The sequence below is a fragment of the Capra hircus genome, chromosome 20, assembly GCF_001704415.2.
Source record: "Capra hircus breed San Clemente chromosome 20, ASM170441v1, whole genome shotgun sequence".
NCBI lineage: Eukaryota > Metazoa > Chordata > Mammalia > Artiodactyla > Bovidae > Capra > Capra hircus.
Window position 1 is genome coordinate 28,390,089 of NC_030827.1, and position 24,891 is coordinate 28,414,979.

At 37.4% G+C, this 24,891-nt stretch overlaps 1 protein-coding gene across 2 annotated transcripts in view; it reads right to left on the reverse strand.

The window, feature by feature from the left end:
• PARP8 (poly(ADP-ribose) polymerase family member 8) overlaps positions 1 to 24,891 on the reverse strand; it is a 191,296-nt gene that overhangs the window by 54,676 nt on the left and 111,729 nt on the right. For both annotated transcript variants that reach the window (XM_018065626.1, XM_018065625.1), the window contains exons 9-11: positions 13,634 to 13,694; positions 13,096 to 13,186; positions 294 to 360 (exon numbers count right to left, since the gene is read on the reverse strand). In XM_018065626.1, coding sequence (XP_017921115.1) covers positions 294 to 360; positions 13,096 to 13,186; positions 13,634 to 13,694 — 219 coding nt within the window. The remainder of the gene's footprint in view (positions 1 to 293; positions 361 to 13,095; positions 13,187 to 13,633; positions 13,695 to 24,891) is intronic.

The following is a 24,891-nucleotide window of genomic DNA, read 5'->3' on the forward strand; positions in this document are numbered from 1 at the left end:
GCCCACCTTCTCAGGTGGAAGGCAGGGTGTTGCAGGAATGAGAAAGGATCCTTGCTGGGTGTGTGGGGGGTGGGGGTGGGGTAGGAGGCGGGGCAGGTGGAATCTGGCCCAGTTCTAAAAGTGAGCTCTGCCAGCTAAATTATTGATGTGCCTCTCAGCATCAGGATGAATTCCTCTCCTGAGGCATTTACTTCAAAAAGCTGTGCTGAATAAAAATGGGGTGGGGGTGGCAAGCAAAATGAGAACTCAGTTCTCTTTAACAGAAATTTGCTTTCACTCATTGGAAAACTTACTTTTTCAGCTGATGTCCCAGACCAAATCTCTCTTTTGTGGAAATCTGAAAGACATCAACAGTGGGCACTGAAAAAGAAAAAGAAAAAAAGTCTAAATATTGAGTTGAAACTCAACTATCGGCCAGGAAAAAGACTGAAAAGTAATATATATATATATTACTATGTGTACGTAATATGTATATACACACACATACACATTTTAAAATAGTCTACACACAATCCTACACGTGGTTACTTATGCTTTACACAGAGATTTGGAGATCTAGGGTGCCATTGCTGTTGTTGAGTCACTAAGTTGTGTCCAACTCTTTGAGACCCAATGGAATGCAGCACTCCAGGCGTCCCTGTCTGTCACTAGCTCTCAGAGTTTGTTCAGTTTCATGTCCATTGAGTCAGTAATGCTATCTAACCACCTCATCCTCTGCCACTTTTTTGTCTTCTGTCTCCTTTTGCTTTCAGTCTTTCTCATCATCAGGGTCTTTTCCAATGACTCAGCTCTTTGCATCAAGCGGCCAAAGTATTGGAGCTTCAGCTTTAACATCAGTCTTTCCAATGAATATTCAGGTTTGATTTCCTTTAGGATTGACTGGTTTGATCTCCTTGCTGTCCAAGGGACTCTCAAGAGTCTATTCCAGCACCACAATTTCAAAACATCAATTCTTCAGTGCTCAACCTTTTTTTATGAACCAACTCTCACATCTGTACAAGACTACTGGAAAAACCATAGCTTTGACTATATGTACCTTTGTGGAGAAAATGATGTCCTTGCTTTTTAATACACTGTGAGGTTGGTCACAGCTTTCCTTCCATATTATATTCTAATGTATAAATATATGTATATGTAAATGTATAATATGTATAATAATGATGATTTTCAAAAATATATATTAAGTGTAAGTAGCAATGTGTATTTGCACTCTATTGTTTAGGTGTAAGAGATATTCTTTAGGTGTAAGAAGAGTTTGCACTCTATTCTTTAGGTGTAAGAGAGACATGTTTGTATACACATAGATCTTTTTCTAAGAATAAAACAATGGAGAATGACAGTAAGGCATAAGGAGATTCACTTTTCACTGCACACCATCTTGTGTGCTTAATGTTTTTATCACATATGTGCATTTATGTAAATTAATAACTATGCTGCTTATGAAATTGATAACTACCAAAAGAGTCACTCACCATTCATTACTCACTGGTTTTAAAGGGTATTTATTATGTTCTCTCTGTGCCAGCCACTACAGATAGAGCTGCAAAACACACAAATACCCTGCCCTTCTAAGGCCTTAGTAAACAGGGGGAGACAGATAGAAAACAGATAAGACAACAGATCAAATGTCACACAGTGATAAAGGCTCTGGATAAAAATAAAGAAGGAAAAGGGGGTAGGGGGCGAAAGGTTAGGTAGGCACAAAAAGACGTCAGCATTAGATATTATGGCAGAAAGTAAATGGTCCCGGCTGGAGTAGACACAGGGCAGTGCCCCTAAGGAAGAAATGTGCTTCACTATTCTAGGACCACCAAGGGGAGTCGGAGAGGAGTGAACAAGGTATCTTGTTGGGAGAGGAGATGACAGAAGGAGCACAGGAAGCTCCTCCTTTACAGGATCTTCTGTAAAGACCAGAGGTAGAAACAGGAAATTCGGCCCAGAACTTAGAGTACTTCAGGGAAGAGAATGGTAGCTTGGATTAGTGAAGGTGGGGAACATTCTGGACTCACACTCTCTGGGAGATCTGACAGGTTTTGCTGATGGACTGAATTCAAAGTATCAGAAAAAGAATGGAGTCAAGGATGAATCAAAGGATTTTGGCTTGAGCAACCAGAAGTATAAAAGTTAACAAATTTCTGGGTGAAAGACTGCAGGAGAATCAGATTGGAGCAGTGGGGAAGATCAGCAGTTTCACTCTGGATATTGTAAATTTGGGTGGGGAAGATCCCCTGGAGGAGGAAATGGCAACCCAACTCCAGTATTCTTGCACCTTCACTGTAAATTTGAAATGCTTGATTGTCACTCGAGTGGAAAACTTTAAGTAGGCTACTAGAGAAATCCAGTTTTTACACACTTGGATGAGAAAAACATGCTAAAGACATACATTTGGATGAGTCAGAACATGTATGTATTTAAAGGCATGAGGCTGGATGAGAAACTATGAGTGAGTGTAGATGGAAGACGGAAGTTAAGGATTTGGCCTGAGCCATCCAGTATCTAGAGGCTCCTCAGAGAAGGTTGAAGAGGAATACCTACGAGGATGGAAGGTTCCAGAATGCTGCTGATATGGACATATGTTCACAAAAGTTTTCCAAGGAGGGGATAAACAACTGTTATAATATGCTGCTAAGTTAATTAAGATGAAGACTCCAAATTGGTCATTGCGTCATTAAGCAATATTCAAGTCACTGGTGATGCTGACAAGAGGCCTGGTTGTGAAATGATGCGTCCAAAACACATCTACAGCATATTCAAGGAAGAAAAGAAGGGGCGGAAATGAGTAAGTTAACAGAGACAAGTCTAATGAAGAAACGCAACAGTCACGGGAAGCAGAGTGCTAGCGACTAAATGAAGAGTGATTTAAGGTCTAAAGGTGTTTGTTTTTAAAATGAGAGGATTTTTTTTTTTTTTTTTTTTACTAACGGGAATCTTTTAGAAGAAAGAGACATACATGAACAGTATAAGAAGGAGAGAAAAGGGTGTGTTAATTTAGATGAAAGAGGATGGAAGCTAGTATGCAAATAAAAAGATGACCTTGTACAAGAGCAAGGGTAGTACCATTCTTACAAACTGTGGCAATAACAGATCATTAGAACTAAGACTGTCTAATCATTATACATCCTCAGATCACACATGCTCCACACAGCAAAGCAGGCTGGTATCCCCAGCTGCCTCACCCCCTGTCTTGGCCATTAGTCTGGGATACAAACACTCCACTGATCAAAGAAAACTGGTGCTAATCACCCATCAGTTTCTGTCCAGCAAACATTCTAATCCCTAACATAGAGAATACTTAACTTCAATTCCATGCGTCCCAAACCCAGGGCTATAGAAAAATGAATTCAAAAAATCCTAACTTGAAAACTCAGGGGAATTATTCTTTAAAGAAAAAGATGACAAAATTAGAACAGAGTGTGTTCTCTCTAAGAAGATTTAAGAAGATACAATCTCTTCTCAGGCAGATGGAAAAAGAAACTGGGAAGATGAAGGCAGAAAAATGAAAGGGGCCTGGCTTTTAAAAATGCAGAAAAAAATTCAAAATGCACTAGAAGAACTGAAATCTTCACTGAAGATAATTGTATAAGACAAAGGGAGAAAGAGAGAAGAGATATAGTACACACAACTATTTACCAAAATATATAAATTATTCCTACAAATTAATAATACAAAGACCAAAACTTATTCATACTATGAATTAGCAGAAACTAAATGTCACAAATATTGACTCAATTAGTAGTATAAAATCTGAATGACCCCAAATTGTGGAATATACTGAAAGAGCTAATAAGATGTTACTTCCAAAAATATTCCAAAATTCAAGTGACAAAATTCATACACTATTAAAAGTAATACACTTAGCTTCTGAAATGTATTTAATTTATTCAAATAAGATGTTAGTAATCAGTTAAATTGGATATACATGTATGGGGACTCTATACTAACTTGGCAGTTTTTCTATAAATCTGAAAATGCTTTAGATTAATTTTTTTAATGTTAAAAGTAATAGATATTTGCTAGCCAAAATAATTAGCTAAAAAATAAAATGGAATATAAAAGACCCATTAAGCAAATAAACAAATATATGTGTCTGTATGCTCAGCCGTGTCCGACTCTTTGCGACCCCATGGACTTTTCATGGAATTTTCCAGGCAAGAATATTGAAGTGGGTGTCATTTCCTTCTCCAGGAGTAAACAAATATTCAGGTATAAATTTAGCTAAAAGTAGTCTTCTAAGTAGACTATTAAGAGTAGAATCTACAAATAAATAAATATAAAAGTAGAATCTACAAGTAAATGACCCTTTACAGGAAAAGTAATAAATATCATAGAAATACTTATTCTCCCTAAATTAAAAGTTGACCTCAACTAAATTCCCCACAAAGTACATTTTTGGGGACAAAAGAATGAGAAAGATAAACTACTAAAATATTTTTTGTTTTAAAAGGGAAGATGATTCAGCTTTTCCTTGTCTCTCATAATTTAGGTTGGGAAAGCAATAAGTGAGGGTCGTTCAAGATAGGTGAAAATTATTCCAACTCTAATCATATAAATGCAGTGGTATCAATAATGAGATGATTTGCACAAGAAAACATTTTTAATAATGTTAGTTGTGTGTCACTTTAAACAAAAAGCAGCCTTGTCCTTGAGACCATAAACTAGACTTCAGTTCAGTTCAGCTCAGTCACTCAGTCGTGTCCGACTCTTTGCGACCCCATGAATCGCAGCACGCCAGGCCTCCCTGTCCATCGCCAACTCCCAGAGTTCACTCAGACTCATGTCCATCGAGTCAGTGATGCCATCCAGCCATCTCATCCTTTGTCATCCCCTTTTCCTCATACCAGCAATTTTCAAAAAAATACATAGTACCATAAAAATCATAACAATCTTGTCTTTTTATTTAAAGTATATTTCCCCATGTACAATGAAAATAATCTTTAACTTCAAAGTGGATAAGGAGGTTATTTCTTCTTTTCTTATCATTTCTGTTCACTCACAGATACACTGTCAGATTAGCCCTGGCCAAATGTTATAGTTCAGATAAGTATTACTCATACATTCTTCAAACCAAGGAACAAGTGCTCTTCAAAAAGAACTGTTAACTAGGTCAGCCTAAACCTTGAATTTTTGCAAGTCATACATTTTTCGCAAGTTCATTTTACTATAAATGTTGATATTGTCAAAGACATTGCAAAACAATCTTCAAGAAATACTTTCTCATCTATTTATTTGCTTGCAATGATCCAAATTGTAAACTAGGATAAACTCCCATTATTTTTTCCAGAATAATAAATTATATGTTTCTTTTTAGTATCCTTGTCTCTAGGTTGGCCATCTATTTCATATTATTCCTAATTTTAAATCATATTCTTCCTTAAATTTCTCTGAGAAAAAAACATAGTCTTTGGGGAAATTTACTAGTTAAGCTGACAAAGTGAGTCAATCGTCCTGAACAGGGCTTATCATAATCGCTGCATTTTAGAAATAGGAGAAATCCAGCAAAAGGACCAGAAACTTGGAATAATGCCATCCTCATATGAGAGAAACTTTTAAGCAAATTTTGCTACAAATGGAACTAATCTTGTTGTTGTTCAGTCACTTAGTCATATTCAACTCTCTGTGACTCCACGGACTGCAGCAAACTAGGCTTCCCTGTTCATATCTGCCGAAGTTTGCTCAAATTCATGTCCACTGAGTTGGTGATGACATTGAAGAATCTCATCCTTTGCAACCCTCTTCTCCTTTTACCTTCAATCTTTCCCAGCATCAGAGTCTTTTTTTCAATGAGTGGGCTCTTTGCATCAGGTGGCTAAAATATTGGAGCTTCAGTTTCAGCATCAGTCCTTTCAATGAATATTCAGGGTTGATTTCCTTTAGGATTGACTGGTTTAATCTTTTCACAATCCAAGGGACTCTCAAGAGGCTTCTCCAGCAACACAGTTCAAAAGCATCAATTCTTCGGCCCTCAGCCTTATGATCCAACTCTCACATCTGTACCTGAGTACTGGAGAAACACAGCTTTAACTATATGGATATTTACCAGCAAACTGATGTCCTTGCTTTTTAATATATTGTCTAGGTTTGTCATATTTTTCCTTCCAAAGAGTAAGCATCTTTTAATTTCATGGCTGTAGTAACCCTCTGCAGAGATTTTAGAGCCCAAGAAAAGAAAATCTGTCACTGATCCCACTTTTTCCACTTCTATTTGCCATGCAGTATTGGGACTGAATACCATAATTTTAGTTTTTGAATGCTGAGTTTTAAGCCAGCTTTTTCACTCTCCTCTTTTACCCTCATCAAAAGGCTCTTTAGTTCTTCACTTTCTGCCATTAGAGTGGTATCATCTGTATATCTGAGGTTGTTGTGGTATCATCTGTATATCTGAGGTTGTTATTACTCCCAGCAATCATGATTCCAGTCTGTGCTTCATTCAACCCAGCATTTTTCATGATGTGCTCTGGATATAAATTAAATAACCAAGATGACAATATACAGCTTTTGTCTTACTTTCTCAATTCTGAACCAGACTGTTGTTCCATGTCTGGTTCTAACTGTTGCTTCCTGGCCTGCATACAGGTTTCCCAGGAGACAGGTAAGGTGGTCTGATATTTCCATCTTTTTAAGAATTTCCCACAGTTTGTTGTGATCCATACATTCAAGGTGCTTGGTCAATGAAGCAGAAGTAGATGCTTTTGTGGAATTCCCTTGCTTTTTCCATGATCCAGTGAATGTTGCCAATTGGCTCTCTGGCTCCTCTGCCTTTCCTAAACACAGCTTGTACATCTGGAAGTTCTTGGTTCATGTACTGCTTGAGCCTAGCCTGAAGGATTTTGAGCATAACCTTACTAGCACGTGAAATGAGCACAACTGTACGGTAGTTTGAACATTTTTTGGCATTATCTTTCTTTGGGATTGGAATGAAAACCTTTTCCAGTTCTGTGGCCACTGCTGAGTTTTCCAAATTTGTTGACATACTGAGTGCAGCACCTTAACAACATCATCTTTTAGGATTTGAAATAGCTCAACTGGAACTTTATCACCTCCACTAGCTTTGTTGGTAGTAATGCTTCCTAAGGACCACTTGACTTCACACTCCAGGATGTCTGGCTCTAAGTGACTGATCACACCATCATGGTTATCCTAGTCATTAAGATCTTTTTGGTATAGTTCTTCTGACCCTTCTGAATCTCTTCTGATTCTGTCATTTCCATACCTTTTCTGTCCTTTGTCATCCCCATCCTTGCATGAGATATTCCCTAGATATCTCCAATTTTCTTGAAAAGATCTCCAGTCTTTCCCATTTTATTGGTTTCCTCTACTTCTTTGCATTGCTCATTTAAGAAGGCCTTCTTATCTCTCCCTGTTATTCCCTGGAACTCTGCATTCAGTTGGATATATTTTACCCTTCTCTTCCCTTGTTTTTTGCTTCTATTCTTTCCTCAGCTATTTGTAAGGCCTCCTCAGACAACTACTTTGCCTTTTTGCATTTCTTTATCTTTGGGGTGGTTTTGGTCATTGTCTCCTGTACAAGTTATGAATCCTCTGTCCCAAGTTCTTGAGGCACTTTGTCTGCCAGATCTAATCCCTTGAATCCATTTGTTACTTCCACTGTATAATTGTAAGGGGTTTGACTTAGGTTATACCTGAATGTGCTAGTGGTTTTCCCTACTTTCTTCAATTTCTGTTTGAATTTCGCAATAAGGAGCTCATGATCTGAGCCACGGTCAGCTCCCAGTCTTGTTTTTGCTGACTGCATAGAGCTTCACCAACTTAGGCTGTAAAGAATATAATCATTTCAGTTACTGACCATTTGGTGATATCTGAGTGTAGAGTCATCTCTTTTATTGTTGGAAGAGGGTGCTTGCTATGACCAGTGCATTCTCTTGGCAAAACTCTGTTAGCCTTTTTCCTGCTTCATTTTGTACTCCAAGGCCAATCTTGCCTGTTACTCCAAGCATCTCCTGACTTCCTAATTTTGCAATCCAATCTCTTATAGTGAAAAAGACATCTTTTTTGAGGTTAGTTCTAGAAAGTCTTTTAGGTCTTCATGTAACCAGTCAGCTGCAGCTTCTTGGCATCAGTGGTTGGGGCCCAGACTTGGATTACTGTGCTGTTTAATGGTTTGCTTGGAAACGAACAGAGATCATTCTGTTGTTTTTGAGATTGCACACAAGTACTGCATTTCAGACTCTTCTGTTGACTATGAGGGCTATTCCATTTCTTCTAAGAGATTCTTGCTCACTGTCAGTTCAGTTCAGTCGCCCAGTCATGTCTGACTCTTTGCGACCCCGTGGACTGCTGCACACTAGGTTTCTCTGTCCATCACAAACTGTGAGAGTCTACCCAAACTCATGTCCATCAAGTTGGTGATGCCATCCAACCATCTCATCCTTTGTTGTCCCCTTCTCCTCTTGCCTTCAATCTTTCCCAGCATCAGAGTCTTTCTTCACATCAGGTAGCCAAAGTACTGGAGTATCAGCTTCAGCATTAGTCCTTCCAATGAATATTCAGGACTGATTTCCTTTAGGATGGACTGGTTTGATCTCCCTGCAGTCCAAGGGACTCTCAAGAGTCTTCATCACCACACTTCAAAAGCATCAATTCTTCAGTGCTCAACTTTCTTTATAGTCCAACTCTCATGTCCATACATGACTAAAGAGAAAACATAGCTTTGACTAGATGGACCTTGTGGGAAAGTAATGTCTCTGCTTTTTAATATGTTGTTTAGGTTGGCCATAGCTTTTCTTGAAAAGACCAAGCATCTATTAATTTCATGGTTGCAGTCACCATTTGCAGTATTTTTGGAGTCCCCCAAAATAAAGTCTCTGATTGTTTCCACCATTTCCCCATCTATTTGCCATTTGCCATGAAGTGATGGGACCAGATGCCATGATCTCAGTTTTCTGAATGTTGAGTTTTAAGAGGACTTTTTCACTCTCCTCTTTCACTTTCATCAAGAGGCTCTTTAGTTCTTCACTTTCTGCCATAAGGGTTGTGTCATCTGCACATCTGAGGTTCTTGTTCTTCTAACTATAGAATCAAGTAAATGTGGAATCCTCTTTACTGTTTTTTTTTCCTCCATGCTGTCTCTGTATTTTCTGTTTTCATTACAAAGAGTCTTTACTCTTCTTAATGCAAGAAATTATACACAAACCACACTAATTTTTGAGAGAAGTGCATTTTAACACTGCCTGAATTCTGAGGGAAACAAAATTCACATCTACAGGAACAAAATTATGTGTCTTGGGCGACTGTTGATTTTGTTCACAACAAAATTCCAAATGATGCATAAATAAAAGGAAAGCAATTGATATATAAATATGATATCAGAGACTGTGGTCAAGTTAAAAACTGAAGGGGAACATCAAATCAAAGACTAAATTATGAAAAATTTTGCTTAATGTAGTAGAAGATTAATTGAAAAATAACTTATAAAATCAGAGGTGGTGGGCAAAAGACTTAAGACAAATGATAAAAAGCATGAAGGATATAGGAATTAGATCCAATCTGCATATACTGTGGAGAACAGATAAAGAAGGAACAACAAAAAAATGATTGCATAAAACTTCCTTGAGGTGGAATAAAATCTAAGCATAACAATCAAAGATAAATATATAAATGGTAACAAGGAAGGGGCTTCCCAGGTGGCTCAGTGGTAAAGAATCTCCCTGCCAATATGGGATTCGACCCCAGGGTTGGAAAGATCTCCTGGAGAAGGAAATAGCAACTTCACTATTTTTGCCTGGGAAATCTCATGCACAGAGGAGCCTGGCAGGCTACAGTCCATGGCTTTGCAAAAGAGTTGGACATGACTTGATGACTAAATAACAACAACAACAACAACAATACCAAGGAAAATGAAGGGGGAAAGCTCAATAAGTACACACTACAAAACACAAACTCAATCAAGACAGATTTCTCCCAAATGAATAGAATTAAAATACTTCACACACAAACTTTGGTGACTGCAGCCATGAAATTTAAAGATGCTTGCTGCTTGGAAGAAAAGCTATGACCAATCTAGACAGCATATTAAAAAGCAGAGACATTATTGTGCCAAGAAAGGTTCGTCTGGTCAAAGCTATGGTTTTTCCAGTAGTCATGTATGGATGTGAGAGTTGGACTATAAAGAAAGCTGAGCGCCACAGAATTGATGCTTTTGAACTGTGGTGTTGGGGAAGACTCTTAAGAGTCCCTTGGACTGCAAGGAGATCCAACCTGAAATCAGGAAATCAGTCCTGAATATTCACTAGAAGGACTGATGGTGAAGCTGAAACTCCAATCCTTTGGCCACATGATGTGAAGAACTGACTCATTTGAAAAGACCTTGATGCTGGGAAAGATTGAAGGTGGGAGGAGAAGGGAATGACAGAGGATGAGATGGTTAGATGGCATCACTGACTCAATGGACATGAGTTTGAGTAAGCTCCGGGAGTTGGTGATGGACAGGGAGGCCTGGCGTGCTGCAGTCCATGGGGTCCCAAAGAGTAGGACACAACTGAGTAACTGAACTGAACTGAACACACAAACTAGGAGAAGTTTCTAAAGCACTTTTGCCTTTATGGGGGTACTATTATGAGCTCATAAATTTATACCTGGTTAAATTTCTCTCGTTCACAAAAAAGAATCATTCTCCAGTATGAAAACTGAAGCATAACCCTCACATTTCTTTAGCTTACAAACTAATATGTAAATCAATTAATGGAGATGAAAAAGTAAGAATTAAATTATGAATGAGTTGCAAAACTGAATAAATGGTACTGAACAACAAATCATCTCAACATGAATTAAAACATAATTGTTGAAAAATTTATAAAGCCATGCAAATATGGTGAATCTTTAAAAGATATTGTAAAGGGAAACCTCTGCCCAAAATTCAAGATTATATAAACACATGAAACAGTGGTAAAGGTTACATAAAAGTATGCCACACTGTCATCTCGCACAGATGGAACTGAGTGAGTAGAGATGAAATGACCCAAATTTGTTCCTAACCCTGTTAATTGAAAAAAAAAATAGTTCAGACGTGAGGGCTAATTTTTCTTTTAATCTCCATCAGAATAAAACAGAATAAGTATATTTCAAATCACTAAAGAAAGAGGAATTTCCCTACAGTAAATGGAGAAACAGCAAAAACACATATATCTACAGGCTAAATTATTATGCAGGTATTACACATCATTCTGCTTTAGGATATTTAATGACTGGAGGAAAGGCTCTAACATTAAGGTGCATAGCTATTAATACAATTCAATGTCAACTTTATGAAAATAAACCACATGTGCACAGAAAACAGAAACACCACCAACTGACTTATTGGTTCCTCAGTATAGACGGATTCTATTTTCCTTCTTTATTGCATTTCTCTCTATATATATTTTGCATTTATAAATATAAATGTTTATTTCTGTACACATAATCAAAATTAAAATATGTCACCTCTATTTGTCTTTGCCTAGCATTAGGTCACACCAGTTACTATATGTTACTGCATGTTGTTATTTAGGTAGAAGACACTATATAATAATTAAAAAGTGATGACAACAGAAATATTTTCAAAATGGAGATCTTCCTATATATTTCATAAACCTGAAAGGGCAGATAGCTTTCTTATGTGAAAACTAATAACAGATGTTAGCTCTTTGATACATCTAAAGCAAAACATGCAGAGACCACAGTAATATGTGCCCAGAAGATTAAAAATGGCTACAATTCCAAGAAACACAATCTATGTCAGTAACCCTTGATTTTGGTTGCTTTCTTTGACTATTCTGATGAATAGAATACAGTGGGAGACTCCGTGAGCCTTTAACCACGGCCCCTTTCTTGGAACACTTGCTTCTGGATTCTAGTCACCAAGCTACAAGAAGCTAAACCACACAAAGCAGCCAAAGGTGTAAAGAGACACTTTATAGTTCCAGCTGAGTCCTGCGTAGTCCTGAAATGATACCTGCAAAATTGCTATCATCTAAAGTCCAACCATTTTCAGCCTCCAACCTAATGGAGCCTTCAAAAACATAAACTCCACCCACCATCTGACTACAGAGGCACAGGAGACTCCAGGCAGGAGCTGCCCAGTGGAGCCCCAAAGAATGGTGAGAGAGAAGTTATTTTAAGTCAGTTCATTTTGGAGTGGTTTATTCTGCAGCAGTAGATAATTACAACAATATGAGTAGATACTGGTGTGTGTGTGTGAGAGAGAGAGAGAGAGAGAGAGAGAGAGAGAGAAGTACATAAAGTGAAGTCTCTCAGTTGTGTCTGACTCTGAGACCCCATGGACTGTAGCTTGCCAGACTCCTCCACCCATGGGATTTTCCAGGCAAGAATATTGGGGTTGGTTGCCATTTACTTCTCCAGGGGATCTTCCAGATCCAGGAATCAAAGCTGGGTCTCTCGTACAGCAGGAAGACTCTTTACCAACTGAGCCACCAGAGATGCCAGACAATACTGAAGTAGGTACCCATTCCCTTCTCCAGGGGATCTTCCCAACCCAGGAATTGAACTGGGGTCTCCTGCATTGCAGGCAGATTCTTTAGCAGTTGAGCTACCAGGGAAGTCCCATAATACATACATATTACATTTAAATCCAGTAAGTCTTGGCAAGATTGATAATAGGGTCCTTTGTTATAAACAACTCTTCCTTCATATACATAAAAATCATCCCTTCAAGTATTGGAAAACAAAAATATTATTAATACTTCATTTTCAAAAAAGAAATATGTTATACTTAGGCTAAGTTCATTAGTAATCAAAGATAAATTAAAATTAAATATCAGGTTCAGAAACACAAAAAATTAAACCTAAGGGCAACTCTAAGTATAGTTACTGAGTGTTTTATTATATGCAAAATTCTCTTTTAGGTTTTATTGTTTTTCTTTCGCAGCAACACATTAGCTTCTGAAAACTATAAAACTAAATGTATGTTTCTGTTTACATAAGTTATGTTGGTGATACAGCACCTCTGTTAGGATGCAAGTATGTTTAAAAAGCATTATCAAGACAGTCTCAATTATGTTCAGAATTACCAAATGAACCATTTTGTACTTCATGCACAATGCACAACTGATGAATATGCAAAAATAGGAAAATGAAACTAACCTGGGCCATTCAAATACTGTGTAAGAGAACAGTGTAATCGGACAATTATAGGTTCTGTTCGAATCACTTCCCATGCCACAGCAATCTCCTCCTGTGCAAATATTTGAAAGATGAATTAGTCATCTTTTAAGAATTCTTGATTTTTTTTCCAAAATAAAAAAATATATATGTTTTTAAAACTTATTTTGAAGAAGTGCTTATCATTAAAGCCTACAAATTATCTCAAAAACTTACAGGTCTGTGAAATGAAAGTCAAAGTACTTTTTAAATTTTTGCCTTCATTTGAAAATTCAAGTGAAAACAAATTAGGACATACTATACTACTGATACAAACCCATAATTTTCAGAAAATATTAGAAGAACTGATGGAAGAAAACATATGCAAAATCTCTGCTTTTTCAACCAGTCGTAGCATTTCTTCATAAATCACTTTAACAAAGTCATTATGCTTCTAATCTTATAAGAGAAACTAAAATTAAATTTCTTCCAAGAATGAAAGTGTTTTCTAAATGCAGCAATCATATAAGTCGATACTTACATCAAGAAAGCTAACATCAATATGCAGATCAATATCTACATCATCAATGGCTCCATATTCCCTAAAAGCAAAGATTAACATTATTGTTTCATTTTCTTTAAAAGACAGTGTGTTCGAGGTTATTTTAAATTAAAATTTAGTCATGAATTCTCATCCCTGATGCCCACAGATAGTTCAGAAATGACTGGACATACATTAACTCAATTTAGTTGGATTGTGGTCTCATGTGACCTCTTTATACCATATATATACCTTTCCATTTTATGTACAGGCAAATACGTACATGAACTCAAGAGTTATTTGGTTCATAGTTTCAAATACCCCCAGTTCTATTTAACAAATTGAACGATCTTCTCATGTGATCACTTGGTGTTCAAGATTCAGAGCTGCCTCTAAGCGCAAGAAAGGAGTCTCTGACACGAGGAAGGGGTGGAGGGATCACTGATTGCCACAATAATATGCCCATAAATTTTCCTGCCACATTAGAACATCAGTAGTTCTGAAACTTATCCAGGTGTTCTGCCACTTAAATGTCACTGATGTTTCAATAGGCAGTTTTACATGTCTGATGTATCCAAATTAAAACAAGTAACAACAGTATATTCCACACAAACAGGAATATTTTTTAAGATAACTAAAGGGCAAGGCTATCGTTTTTCCAGTAGTCATGTATGGATGTGAGAGTTGGACTGTGAAGAAAGCTGAGCGCCGAAGAATTGATGCTTTTGAACTGTGGTGTTGGAGAAGACGCTTGACAGTCCCATGGACTGCAAGGAGATCCAACCAGTCCATTCTGAAGGAGATCAGTCCTGGTGTCCTTTGGAAGGAATGATGCTAAAGCTGAAACTCCAGTACTTTGGCCACCTCATGCGAAGAGTTGACTCATTGGAAAAGACTCTGATGCTGGGAGGGATTGGGGGCAGGAGGAGAAGGGGACGACCGAGGATGAGATGGCTGGATGGCATCACTGACTCGATGGACGTGAGCCTGAGTGAACTCTGGGAGTTGGTGATGGACAGGGAGGCCTGGAGTGCTGCGATTCATGGGGTCGCAAAGAGTCGGACACGACTGAGCGACTGAACTGAACTGAAAGGGCATAAAACAGTAGTTTTTGTATTCTACATACATACACATCTCTATTTTTGATATTTTTATAAAATTCTGAAGTTACCAATGCTAATTACAGTGAGGGAAAAAACTATGATGATAACAGAAATTGTAAAAACTAATGGCCAATATTTACTGAGCACTCACCTGCCAGAAAGCATTCTAAGGATTTTACATACATATAATCATAACGCACAATAGGTACTACTTGTTATTTAGTCACTAAATCCTGTCCAACTCTCTTGGACCCCATGGACTGTAGCCCACTAGGCTTCTCTGTCAATGGGATTTCCCAGGCAAGAATACTGGAGTGGGTTACCATCTCCTCCTCCAGAGGATCTTCCCAACCCAGGGATCAAAATTGTGTCTCCTGCATTGGCAGGTGAGTTCTTTACCACTGAGACACCAGGGTACTATTACCATTTCCAATTTACACGTTCATTAACTGAGGCTCAGAGTAATAAAGTAACTCACCCGTCATTGCTTTGTAGCAGAGCCAGGATTTGAATACACACATCCTATTTAAATATTTATTCAGGTGCTTAGCTCTTTATTCAATAAACTATCACTTTGTGTTGGAAACCAGGTCAAACAATGATGGATGATCTCACTAAGTCCTCATCATAAACTTCTGACAGCAATAATATAATTATCCTCATTCGCAAATGAGGAAACTGAGGTTCAGGAAAGTAGAACAAGTTGCCAGAGGGCAGAAAAGTTGGTGGAAATTAAGACACAAAATTCGCATTCAATCTCAAAACTGTCAAGTGCAGTACCTGGCACACAGTAAGTACTCAATGAACAGTTCCGTGTATAATATTCAAATAATGCTAATGTAGTACAAAACTATGGCACTTTTATAGGGTTCAGAGAATGCACTTTTATAATTATTAAATAGCTTTATGTAATTTGAAGAATAAAGGAATGTAGAGGGTCCTTTTACTTTTTTATATCAATGACCAAAAAATGCAGCATGTTAGAAACTAATAACCCAGCCTCTATGTTTTCTCCATTCTCTCCTTAAAAATATATCAAAATACTGAGCACATTTTCATTATTTATGAATTTACACTTTCTATTTTTTCATGGTCATTTCTAAAGGTTACATAAAGAAGAAAATGGATAAAATTATTCACATAGGAATTAACTTTTTAATTGCATGCTTCAAAATATTGATGTTATAGAAAATAGATAAAATTATTCACATAGGAATTAATTCTTTAATTGCATGTTTCAAAACATCTGTCTTAATCATAAAGGTTAGAAATTTTTATAATCTTGTGCAAATTGAGATATAAACATATGCCAATTTAGTTATGAAACTATACAGAAACTAAGACAAGAATAAGGATCAAGAACAAGAACCACTGCTTTTATGAGTCTAGTTCAGGGTTCAGAAAACTTTTCTTGTAAAGGTCAAAATAGTAAACCTTTTAGTTTTTACAGGCCACATAGTCTCTTGCACATATTTCTCTTTATTTTGGGGCCAGTTTTTTTTACAACCCTTTAAGAAAAGCAAATACCATAAACTGTTCAAAACAGATCCCACGGCCCACTGGTCATAATTTGCTGACCCTGGACGTCAGCATACTATTCATAAATACAAGAAGTCAAATATCTAAAATCAGACACGTCAAAAGGGAACCATTAAATACAATGATGAGGATAGACCACTAATGACGTTCAAATGACATTTTGGTGGGGAAAGAGACCTTGACTACAATCATTCCCATAAAACTACAACAAATATGTACAAAGTAGAATTAGGAAAAAATGAATATTGAATAATAAGGAAATACACTATGGCATGATGGTATAATTTTTTTTAATTATCTGTTACTAAAAATGTCGGTATAAAAATATTTAGTATCATGAGGGAAATACTGTTCACTGAGCAAGTAGAGTACCAAAACATTATGGAGAGTGAAATACATTTTTTTTAAATAAAATAGAAATAGGAACACCAAGAAAGTAGGAAGAGGACTTGTATATTACATATAGGCTGTGGGTAACATTTATTTTATTAAAAAAAGCTGAAGTATTTTCTAAAAAAAATCTTTTTCTGATTATAATGGCGATATAGACTCATATAAAATGTGAGAAAGAGAAAAACAGACAATAAATAACTTGTAATAAAATTTAGTACCACTCAAGACACAATAGTTTTCCTTTACATTCATCCCAGTCTCTTTCATATATTAATATATCATTATAATACACATTAAGGATAATAGGTATGTAAAAATTTTTGTCCTGCTCTTCCACTTTTTCTATAATGAGTACTTTTTTTACCTTGTGGAATATTCTTTAAAACCATAAATTTAAATCTATAAATTTGTATGAATAAAATTATATAATACATTAGGGTGCTCTCAATTTTTTTACACTATTAATATTGATAAATGGCCCTCTGGATAGAAGTCTACATGCAGTTGTCTTCTCAGAGATAAATTCCAGAATTAATGACTGAAATAAATAGCATAACTATATTTGGTAATCCTAATATGTACTGTTTAGTTACTATTTTTTAAAAGTTAAAACAACTTATAATCACACCAGCCAGGTTCTCACAGTGACCATTTCCCACATCCTCATTATCACCAGGCATTTTTTTCTCCCATCTTTGCCAATTTCAGAGGGGAGAATAACTCTGGATTTACTTATGATGGCAAGACTTTGGTATATTTAAAAGCAGAGAAAAGGGCAGCAGAGATAACAAAAGTCGGTACAAGCCTTACCCCAGCTGTTTTCTTCATAAATAGATTTCTAGACCACTTCAACAGAACACATCATAGAGTTATGATTAGAATGTGACATGTTCTTTATAAAACCTTTAATATGTGAATTTTAAAGTATTCTTTATATAATTTTTTCAACACTTTTGTTTCAGTTAAAGAGCTTCCTCAGTAGCTCAAATGGTAAAGAATCTATCTACAATGTGGGAGACCTGGGTTTGATCCCTGTGTTGCAAAGATCCCCTGGAGAAGGGCATGGCAACCCACTCCAGTATTCTTCACTGGAGAATCCTGTGGACAGAGGAACCTGGCAGGCTAGAGTCCATGGGGTCACAAAGAGTCGGACATGACTGCACGACTCACTTTCACTTCTTCACTTTCTTTAGTTAAAAGTATCTTTAATTTCTAATCCTGTCAATTTCTTTCAAAAAAAAAAAAAAACAAACAGGAGCGAAAGGGTTACAAGCGCTGTCTTTCACCACAGCAGAGCAGGAGTACAGAATTGTAAGGAAGCAGAGGCATTAAAGGTTTGCAATTAACTGGATTCTGCAGCTGTAGATTTGCAAATAGTTATACCGTTTGTTTTTATGCCACACTTCAAAGAACTCACAACAATACTGTGTGTATGCAAACCAATTTCTGTTGTGATGCCCTTTTTATACAATGCCATTCATTTCACGTTTCCCACTGCGAGATTACAAAGCGTGATTACAGTCTGCCCAGATGCAATGACCCAGTCTCAGGATTGCTTCTGTATCTGAGTATCTTTCAGTAGCCCCAATCTCATGAATAGCAAATGCAGAATCAAGGCAAATGCTTCGAATATGAATGCGACCTGAAGTGTGAAGCCTGATATCTGATTGTATACTGAATGCTGTGTTGGGTTTATAACAATCCAAAATAATTCTGTGCCCTGCCTGCATTTATTCATTGTGAAAAGATCACATCAAACTGAACTTGAATACTTTTTTAAGAGAAGGGAAGCGACACAAATGATCTGATGCAGTTGTTTCACTTAGGGACTGAGGTCTTGAAAACTGCTCCACAAATTTCTTTCCAGACATCTGAGTGAAGTCTTTGAATAGACAGATCTTGAAATCCAGCCATTTGATTTTGAATATTTACATGTGACTTAGTTCATATGTATAAAGAACATATGTATGAAATATATGCTTTCTATAAACAGGCATTTTTAGGGCACTATGAGTTAGAACTCTTAGCAATTCATTCTCCCGTTTTTTAACGGAGCTTATTAAGATAACATCCTCATTAATGACACCACATATGCACTTACAATATATTAAATACTTGACCATCTATGTTGGTCCTCCTTTCTCTATAAAACCACAGCTTGTTTATTACACTATTATGATGTTTTATGGGCTTCCCTGGTGGCTCAGACAGTAAAGCGCCTGTCTATAATGAGGGAGACCTGGGTTCGATCCCTGGGTTGGGAAGATCCCCTGGAGAAGGAAATGGCAATCCACTCCAGTACTATTGCCTGGAAAATCTCATGGACAGAGGAGTCTGGTAGGCTACAGTCCATGGGGTCACAAAGAGTCGGACACAACTGAGCAATTTCACTTCACTTCTTCATGATTTTTATAATACTATCTGATCAAAATTAGCAGGGACTGTTCTGGTTATAAAAAATATAGCTTTCTCTTATCCACTGTAGAGCAAATCACATGTATAATACATGAAACTCTATCACAAGTTTTTAAGAAATAAACTTCTATTGCTATTTAGTTTCTGTTTTCAATAATTGGACAGTTATATTTTGAGAAGAAATATATTCTGCGAAGAAATATACACCTCCTTCTGACATCTGAAACTCAACAGCTTGCGTGTCTGTCTCTGCATGCCTACTCAGTGTGTGTTTCATGCTCAGTGTGGGAGAGATGCTTGTGAATGGGCCAAGATTATTCAAACTCAGTAGTCAGGAAGAAATCTTGGCATTTTTGCAAGACTGTATTCACGGTAGCTATATATTTCTCTAAAGGACAATAGGACTGAGACGAATTTAAAAATTGGATCCGAGTAAGAAAGGAAACCCATCTAATCTAAGAGTGCAGAAGAAGTACAGTGTAAACAGTTGCTAAAACTCTGCCCCCCATTTAAAACTCCTTGGTTTTGCTTGAGGAAAGCAGAGGTGCTGGAAGCAGAGGTGACTGTCGGGATCTGACATTCTGAAGCTTGTACCTAGATTTTATGCCAGTGCTTTTGAAAGAGTCTCCCTTTTGTTTCTTTCTTCTGTGTGCCTCCTGCTATCACTTTCCCCTGGTGTTCAGAGTCAGACTGTTTCCACCTCAGCTCAGATGCAGAAGCAAGAGAATCAATGTGATGCAGAGGACATTACAAACCTCCAACCCAAGATCTGTTGACGAATGACATGCTTCAGAGTAGGGTAAGTTATACTGGAGTAACCAACATCCTCAAGCACTCACTGGTTTAACATCCAGGAAGATTTACATCTCACTCACACTACCTGCTTACTGCGGAATCAGAAGGAAAGAGAGAACACTATTCACTGTAGTCGCTAAGGGGCCCAGAGAGCGGTGGAGCCCTGAAGGTATGGAAACTCCCACACTAGCGCTTTGGCTCATATTTCACTGGCCAACACGAGGTTGCATGTCCACTGCTGATGCTCTAAGAGCTAGGGAAATGCAATCCTGCCATCTTCCAGAAGAGGAGAGCCAGATTTGTTAAACTGTTTTACTAACCCACTACTTATGGAAATCCAGAGACATTTAAAAGTGGACCACTCTGATTTATGTGGCTTTTTCTTTCCTTTTATTTTCTTTCTCTCTCTTCCAGGAGATATATGTTTGGGTGGTGGGCCTGCATATAGTAGTATAGCTTCCTCAAACCTTAAAAACATCTTCCGCACGCCCTGTCCTCCAAAACATCAATTCCAAAATTATTCATTCATTTCAAACACATTCATTCCAAACAAAAAAATGATCAAAATGCAGAACAGTCACAATCTTATAATCTTCCAACCTCTTTGAAGCATTAGTCACAATCAAAAGGTTAGAATATTACTCAGATGCCTTCAATTTTTTAAATAGATGATGGATGGCTATGAAGCACAGGATATTTTATTTGGTGTAAAACTTTCAAAATCATAAGCAAATTATCAGCGTCATTTCATTCCTGAGCAAATGAGAATTTTGTGACTTGTAACTCCCTACTTTCTAAAAATATTAATCTCAAATTGTTTTCAATGACACTGATCAATTTTTTATGAATACTGATTATAGGAGTAAATTTATAATAAAAACATAAAAGAACTTCATTTTGTTGTATGATTCAAGACGAAACACATTCACACTGATTAGAGGGTTGATCATGTTCCTCCAGAGACCTAACTCATTTCCTTTACAAGTGCCTATGAATTAAAATTGTCATCAATGTTTACAAGTATGGTTCAACCCAACCAGAATGCTGTTTTAGAATGATTTGGCCAAGTAGAACTAAAATTATCTACTTAAGTAATAAATTTATCATCAGTCATTTTTGCTAAAGCCCCCTTCACCTACTTTAAGAGGGTTTTGCCTCAATTGAGGTAATCTCTGTTATTTTCATCTCTTACAGAGAACTTAGATGTGGTTAGCTGCCTTTCTCATTAGATGTCACATAAAAAAAAATGATACCAAACAGCCTATTATGCATATTGAGGTACTTTTGCTCTTCAAACTCCATTAAGTTCTTATAAACCTCAATTAAGTAAAAGAACAGCTAATTAGAACAGTCTGTTTTCAATAGACTTAGAACTTTGCAAAGAAGATGACTCCAAGACCTTAGGCCTAACTACTCCTTCTCCCATGTGTCCAAGCCACGGTATTTTAGACCAGACAGTAAATTCATTCTTATTTATTTTAAGTAAATCAAACTAGTCCTGCTGTGATTCACTTATATCATGGGGCCTCTGGGAGCTTATTTATTCTGGAAACATCCTCTGTAGTTGGAGAAAATCTACAGCAGACAAGAACATGACTTGCATTTATTAAGATTTAAATTGGATCAAAAACATGTGAAAGAGGCAAGAGGAAAACAATCAAAACCACTTATGACTTTAGACACTTCACTTGAATGAAATTCCGTAGAGTTATCTAATTTAAACAGTTCATAAATTATCACTATTTTATCAATAATGGAAAGTACTAATAGAAATAAGTACTTAGTAAATGCTCGCTGAAGAAACTAAAAAATATTCACACATAAGCAATGGTATGATTGAGGCCTAGATAGCATGGTGTGTGTGTGATACTCAGTCACTAAGTCCAACTCTTTGTGACCCCAGGAACTGTAGCCAGCCAGGCTCTTCTGTTCATCCATGGGATTTCCCAGACAAGAATACTGGAGTGGGTTGCCCTTTCCTCCTCCAGGGGATCTTCCCAACCCAGGGATCAAACCTGCATCTCCTATACTGCAAGCAGATTCCTTACCAAAGATAGCAGGAAATATGTATTAAAACAAATAAAAACTAATTTTAAAAGCAATCAAAACATGTGGTAAAGTGATTCTCTAAACAAAGATACATACTTTAGATGAAAAGTAATTAAATTCTATGCTGTGTTGAGTGATCGACTTCCCAGGTGGTGCTAGTGGTAAAGAACCCATGGTTAATCATATACAGACTTCTTTGTTAATGGGAGAGAGGGTTAATTTTCTATGATTAAAGTTTTAAGATTTCAAGCAAAGATTCCTGGGGTCGCAAAGAGTCAGACACGACTGAGCGACTGAACTGAACTAAACTGAAAGTTTTAAGATTTCAAGCAAAGATCAACTAAAGAGAAAAAAAAATCAGTCATTGTTTCAGACTATTTATTTTTTTAGGCAGCTTGTGGGATCTTAGTTCCCTGACCAGGGTTCGAACGCAGGCCCTCAGTAGTGAAAGCATGGAGTCTTAACCATCAGGGAATCCCTGAACAATTTATGGATATTCTCTATTGCTTTCTTCACAGTCAAAGACTTTGGCATAGTCAATAAAGCAGAAATAGATGTTTTTCTGGAACTCTCATGCTTTTTTGATGATCTAGTGAATGTTAGCAACTTGATCTCTGGTCCCTCCACCTTTTCTAAAACCAGCTTAAACATCTGGAAGTTCACAGTTCACGTACTGCTGAAGCCTGGCTTGGAGAATTTTAAGCATTCCTTCACTAGCATGTGAGATGAGTGCAATTGTGTGGTAGTTTGAGCATTCTTTGGCATTGCCTTTCTTTGGGATCGGAATGAAAACTGACCTTTTCCAGTCCTATGGCCACTGCTGAGTTTTCCAAATTGGCTGGCATATTGAGTGCAGCACTTACACAGCATCATCTTTCAGGATTTGATAGCTCAACTGGAATTCCATCACCTCCACTAGCTTTGTTCATAGTGATGCCTTCTAAGACCCACTTGACTTCACATTCCAGGATGTCTGGCTCTAGGTGAGTGATCACACCATCGTGATTATCTGGGTCGTGAAGATCTTTTTTTGTATAGTTCTTCTGTGTATTCTTGCCACCTCTTCTTAAAATCTTCTGCTTCTGTTAGGTCCATACCATTTCCGTCCTTTAGCGACTGAATTGAACTGAACTGAACTGATTGCTTTCTTCATTTATTCACTCTATCATACTTACTGAATCTCCATCTTCCTTATCCTCTGGCCAAGGCATAGATCAACTATGAAATAATCACAGCTAATTTGCTAAAACTTTGAAAATCCCAAAGATTTGCTTTTTGCAAGTATAATCCCTATCTGTCTCACTTAACTGCAGTCTAATATTCCTCCATGAGTGGGAGAGAGGGTCTGGGTATATGTGCTATGCTGTCACATATACAGCATGTGTCTGATTTTGTGCAACCCTATGGACCATAGCCTGCCAGGCCCCTCTGTCCATGGGGTTCTCCAGGCAAGTATACTGAAGTGGGTTGCCATGCCCTCCTCCAGGGGATCTTCCCGACCCAGGGATCAAACCCACGTCATTTAACATCTGCACTGGCAGACGGATTCTGTACCACTAGCGCCACCTGGGAAGCCCCATCTGGGGTAGACAACCCCAGCTTATTTAGGCTGCAGGTGGTTATGAGTTTCTGTTTCTGCGGATAAAATGAAAGTTAGCAATAATAACTTACAGCTGTGTTATACTTCCCAACCACTAAAAGTATTTGTTTGCTTTCTCAAAATGTGGATATGTCCACTGAAAATATAACCAGATAATACGAACATTTTTAATGGGTGTTCCACTGAAAACAATCAAGAAGCCTCCAGTTTGTATTTCATACATGCTCTGTACTATAAACCAGGATCGAGAACCAAACCAAAACAAAGTACACAAACAACAAAAAAGTGCCCAGAATTAAGAGTCTAGAGGGGGAGAAGTAAATCAATAATGACAAGACATGAAGAAAATAATAAATGAGGTAAGAGGCAAATGTGATAGGAGGGCAGAGGGCAGAATAACCAGTCTGCACTGGAGCTTAGAGGAAGGCTCAAAAAAAAAGCTGACCTTTGGACCGGGACTTGAATAAAGACAGCAACAGGGTTTGAGAGGGAAGCACTGGTTGGGCAAATGGCCAAAGTCAAGGGGAAACAGCCTATTTGGAGACCAGGAACAATCCCGGTTTGGGTGGATGAGGCTGGAACTGAGGTCAAGCTGTAAGAAGGGCCTGAGACTTGGAGCCCACCCTTTAGGAACACAAAAATCTAAATAATCAGATCTGACTGGTGGGAGGATACAAGCATGATGGCAAAAAAGAGTTTTTTCTTAAATTAAAGAGAGAAAAGAAAGACTAAATAGGGATAGTTGGGTCTTCTGAATGATTAAAGTAAGAAAAATTGGTTTGGAAATTTATCATCAAATAACTAAGTAACTGCAACAAAAAATACATTATCATTCAAATACACACTGCACAAAGTTATGTCTTTTTTTCCTTTCTTTTTTTAGGGACCAGATGACTTATCACAAGGGCTTCCTTAGTGGCTCAGATGGTAAAAAATCTGCCTGCAATGCAGGAGACCCAGGTTCATTTCCTGAGTCGGGAAGACCCCCTGGAGAAGGGAATGGTTACCCACTCCAGTATTCTTGCTGGGAGAATTCTATGGGCAGAGGATCCTGGCGGGCTACAGTCCATGGGATCGCAGAGTTGGACACAACTGAGCACTAACGCCTTCACTTTCAACACTTTACTTCTCACAAAGTGACTGGATACCAGCCGTTAGGCATTATTTACTTTTATTGTTCACACAGATGTGTCTTTGATTTACGATAACAGAGTGGGCCCAGCTGACCAAATCTGTTACAGGAATTGATAATGATGCCACTTAAGACTGCTATTTTATCAAGCTAACTCTACAAAATAACTAATTTCTTTAATGAAATGAATGTAATCTCAAACTACACGTACAATAAAAAGTAATCATAGCCA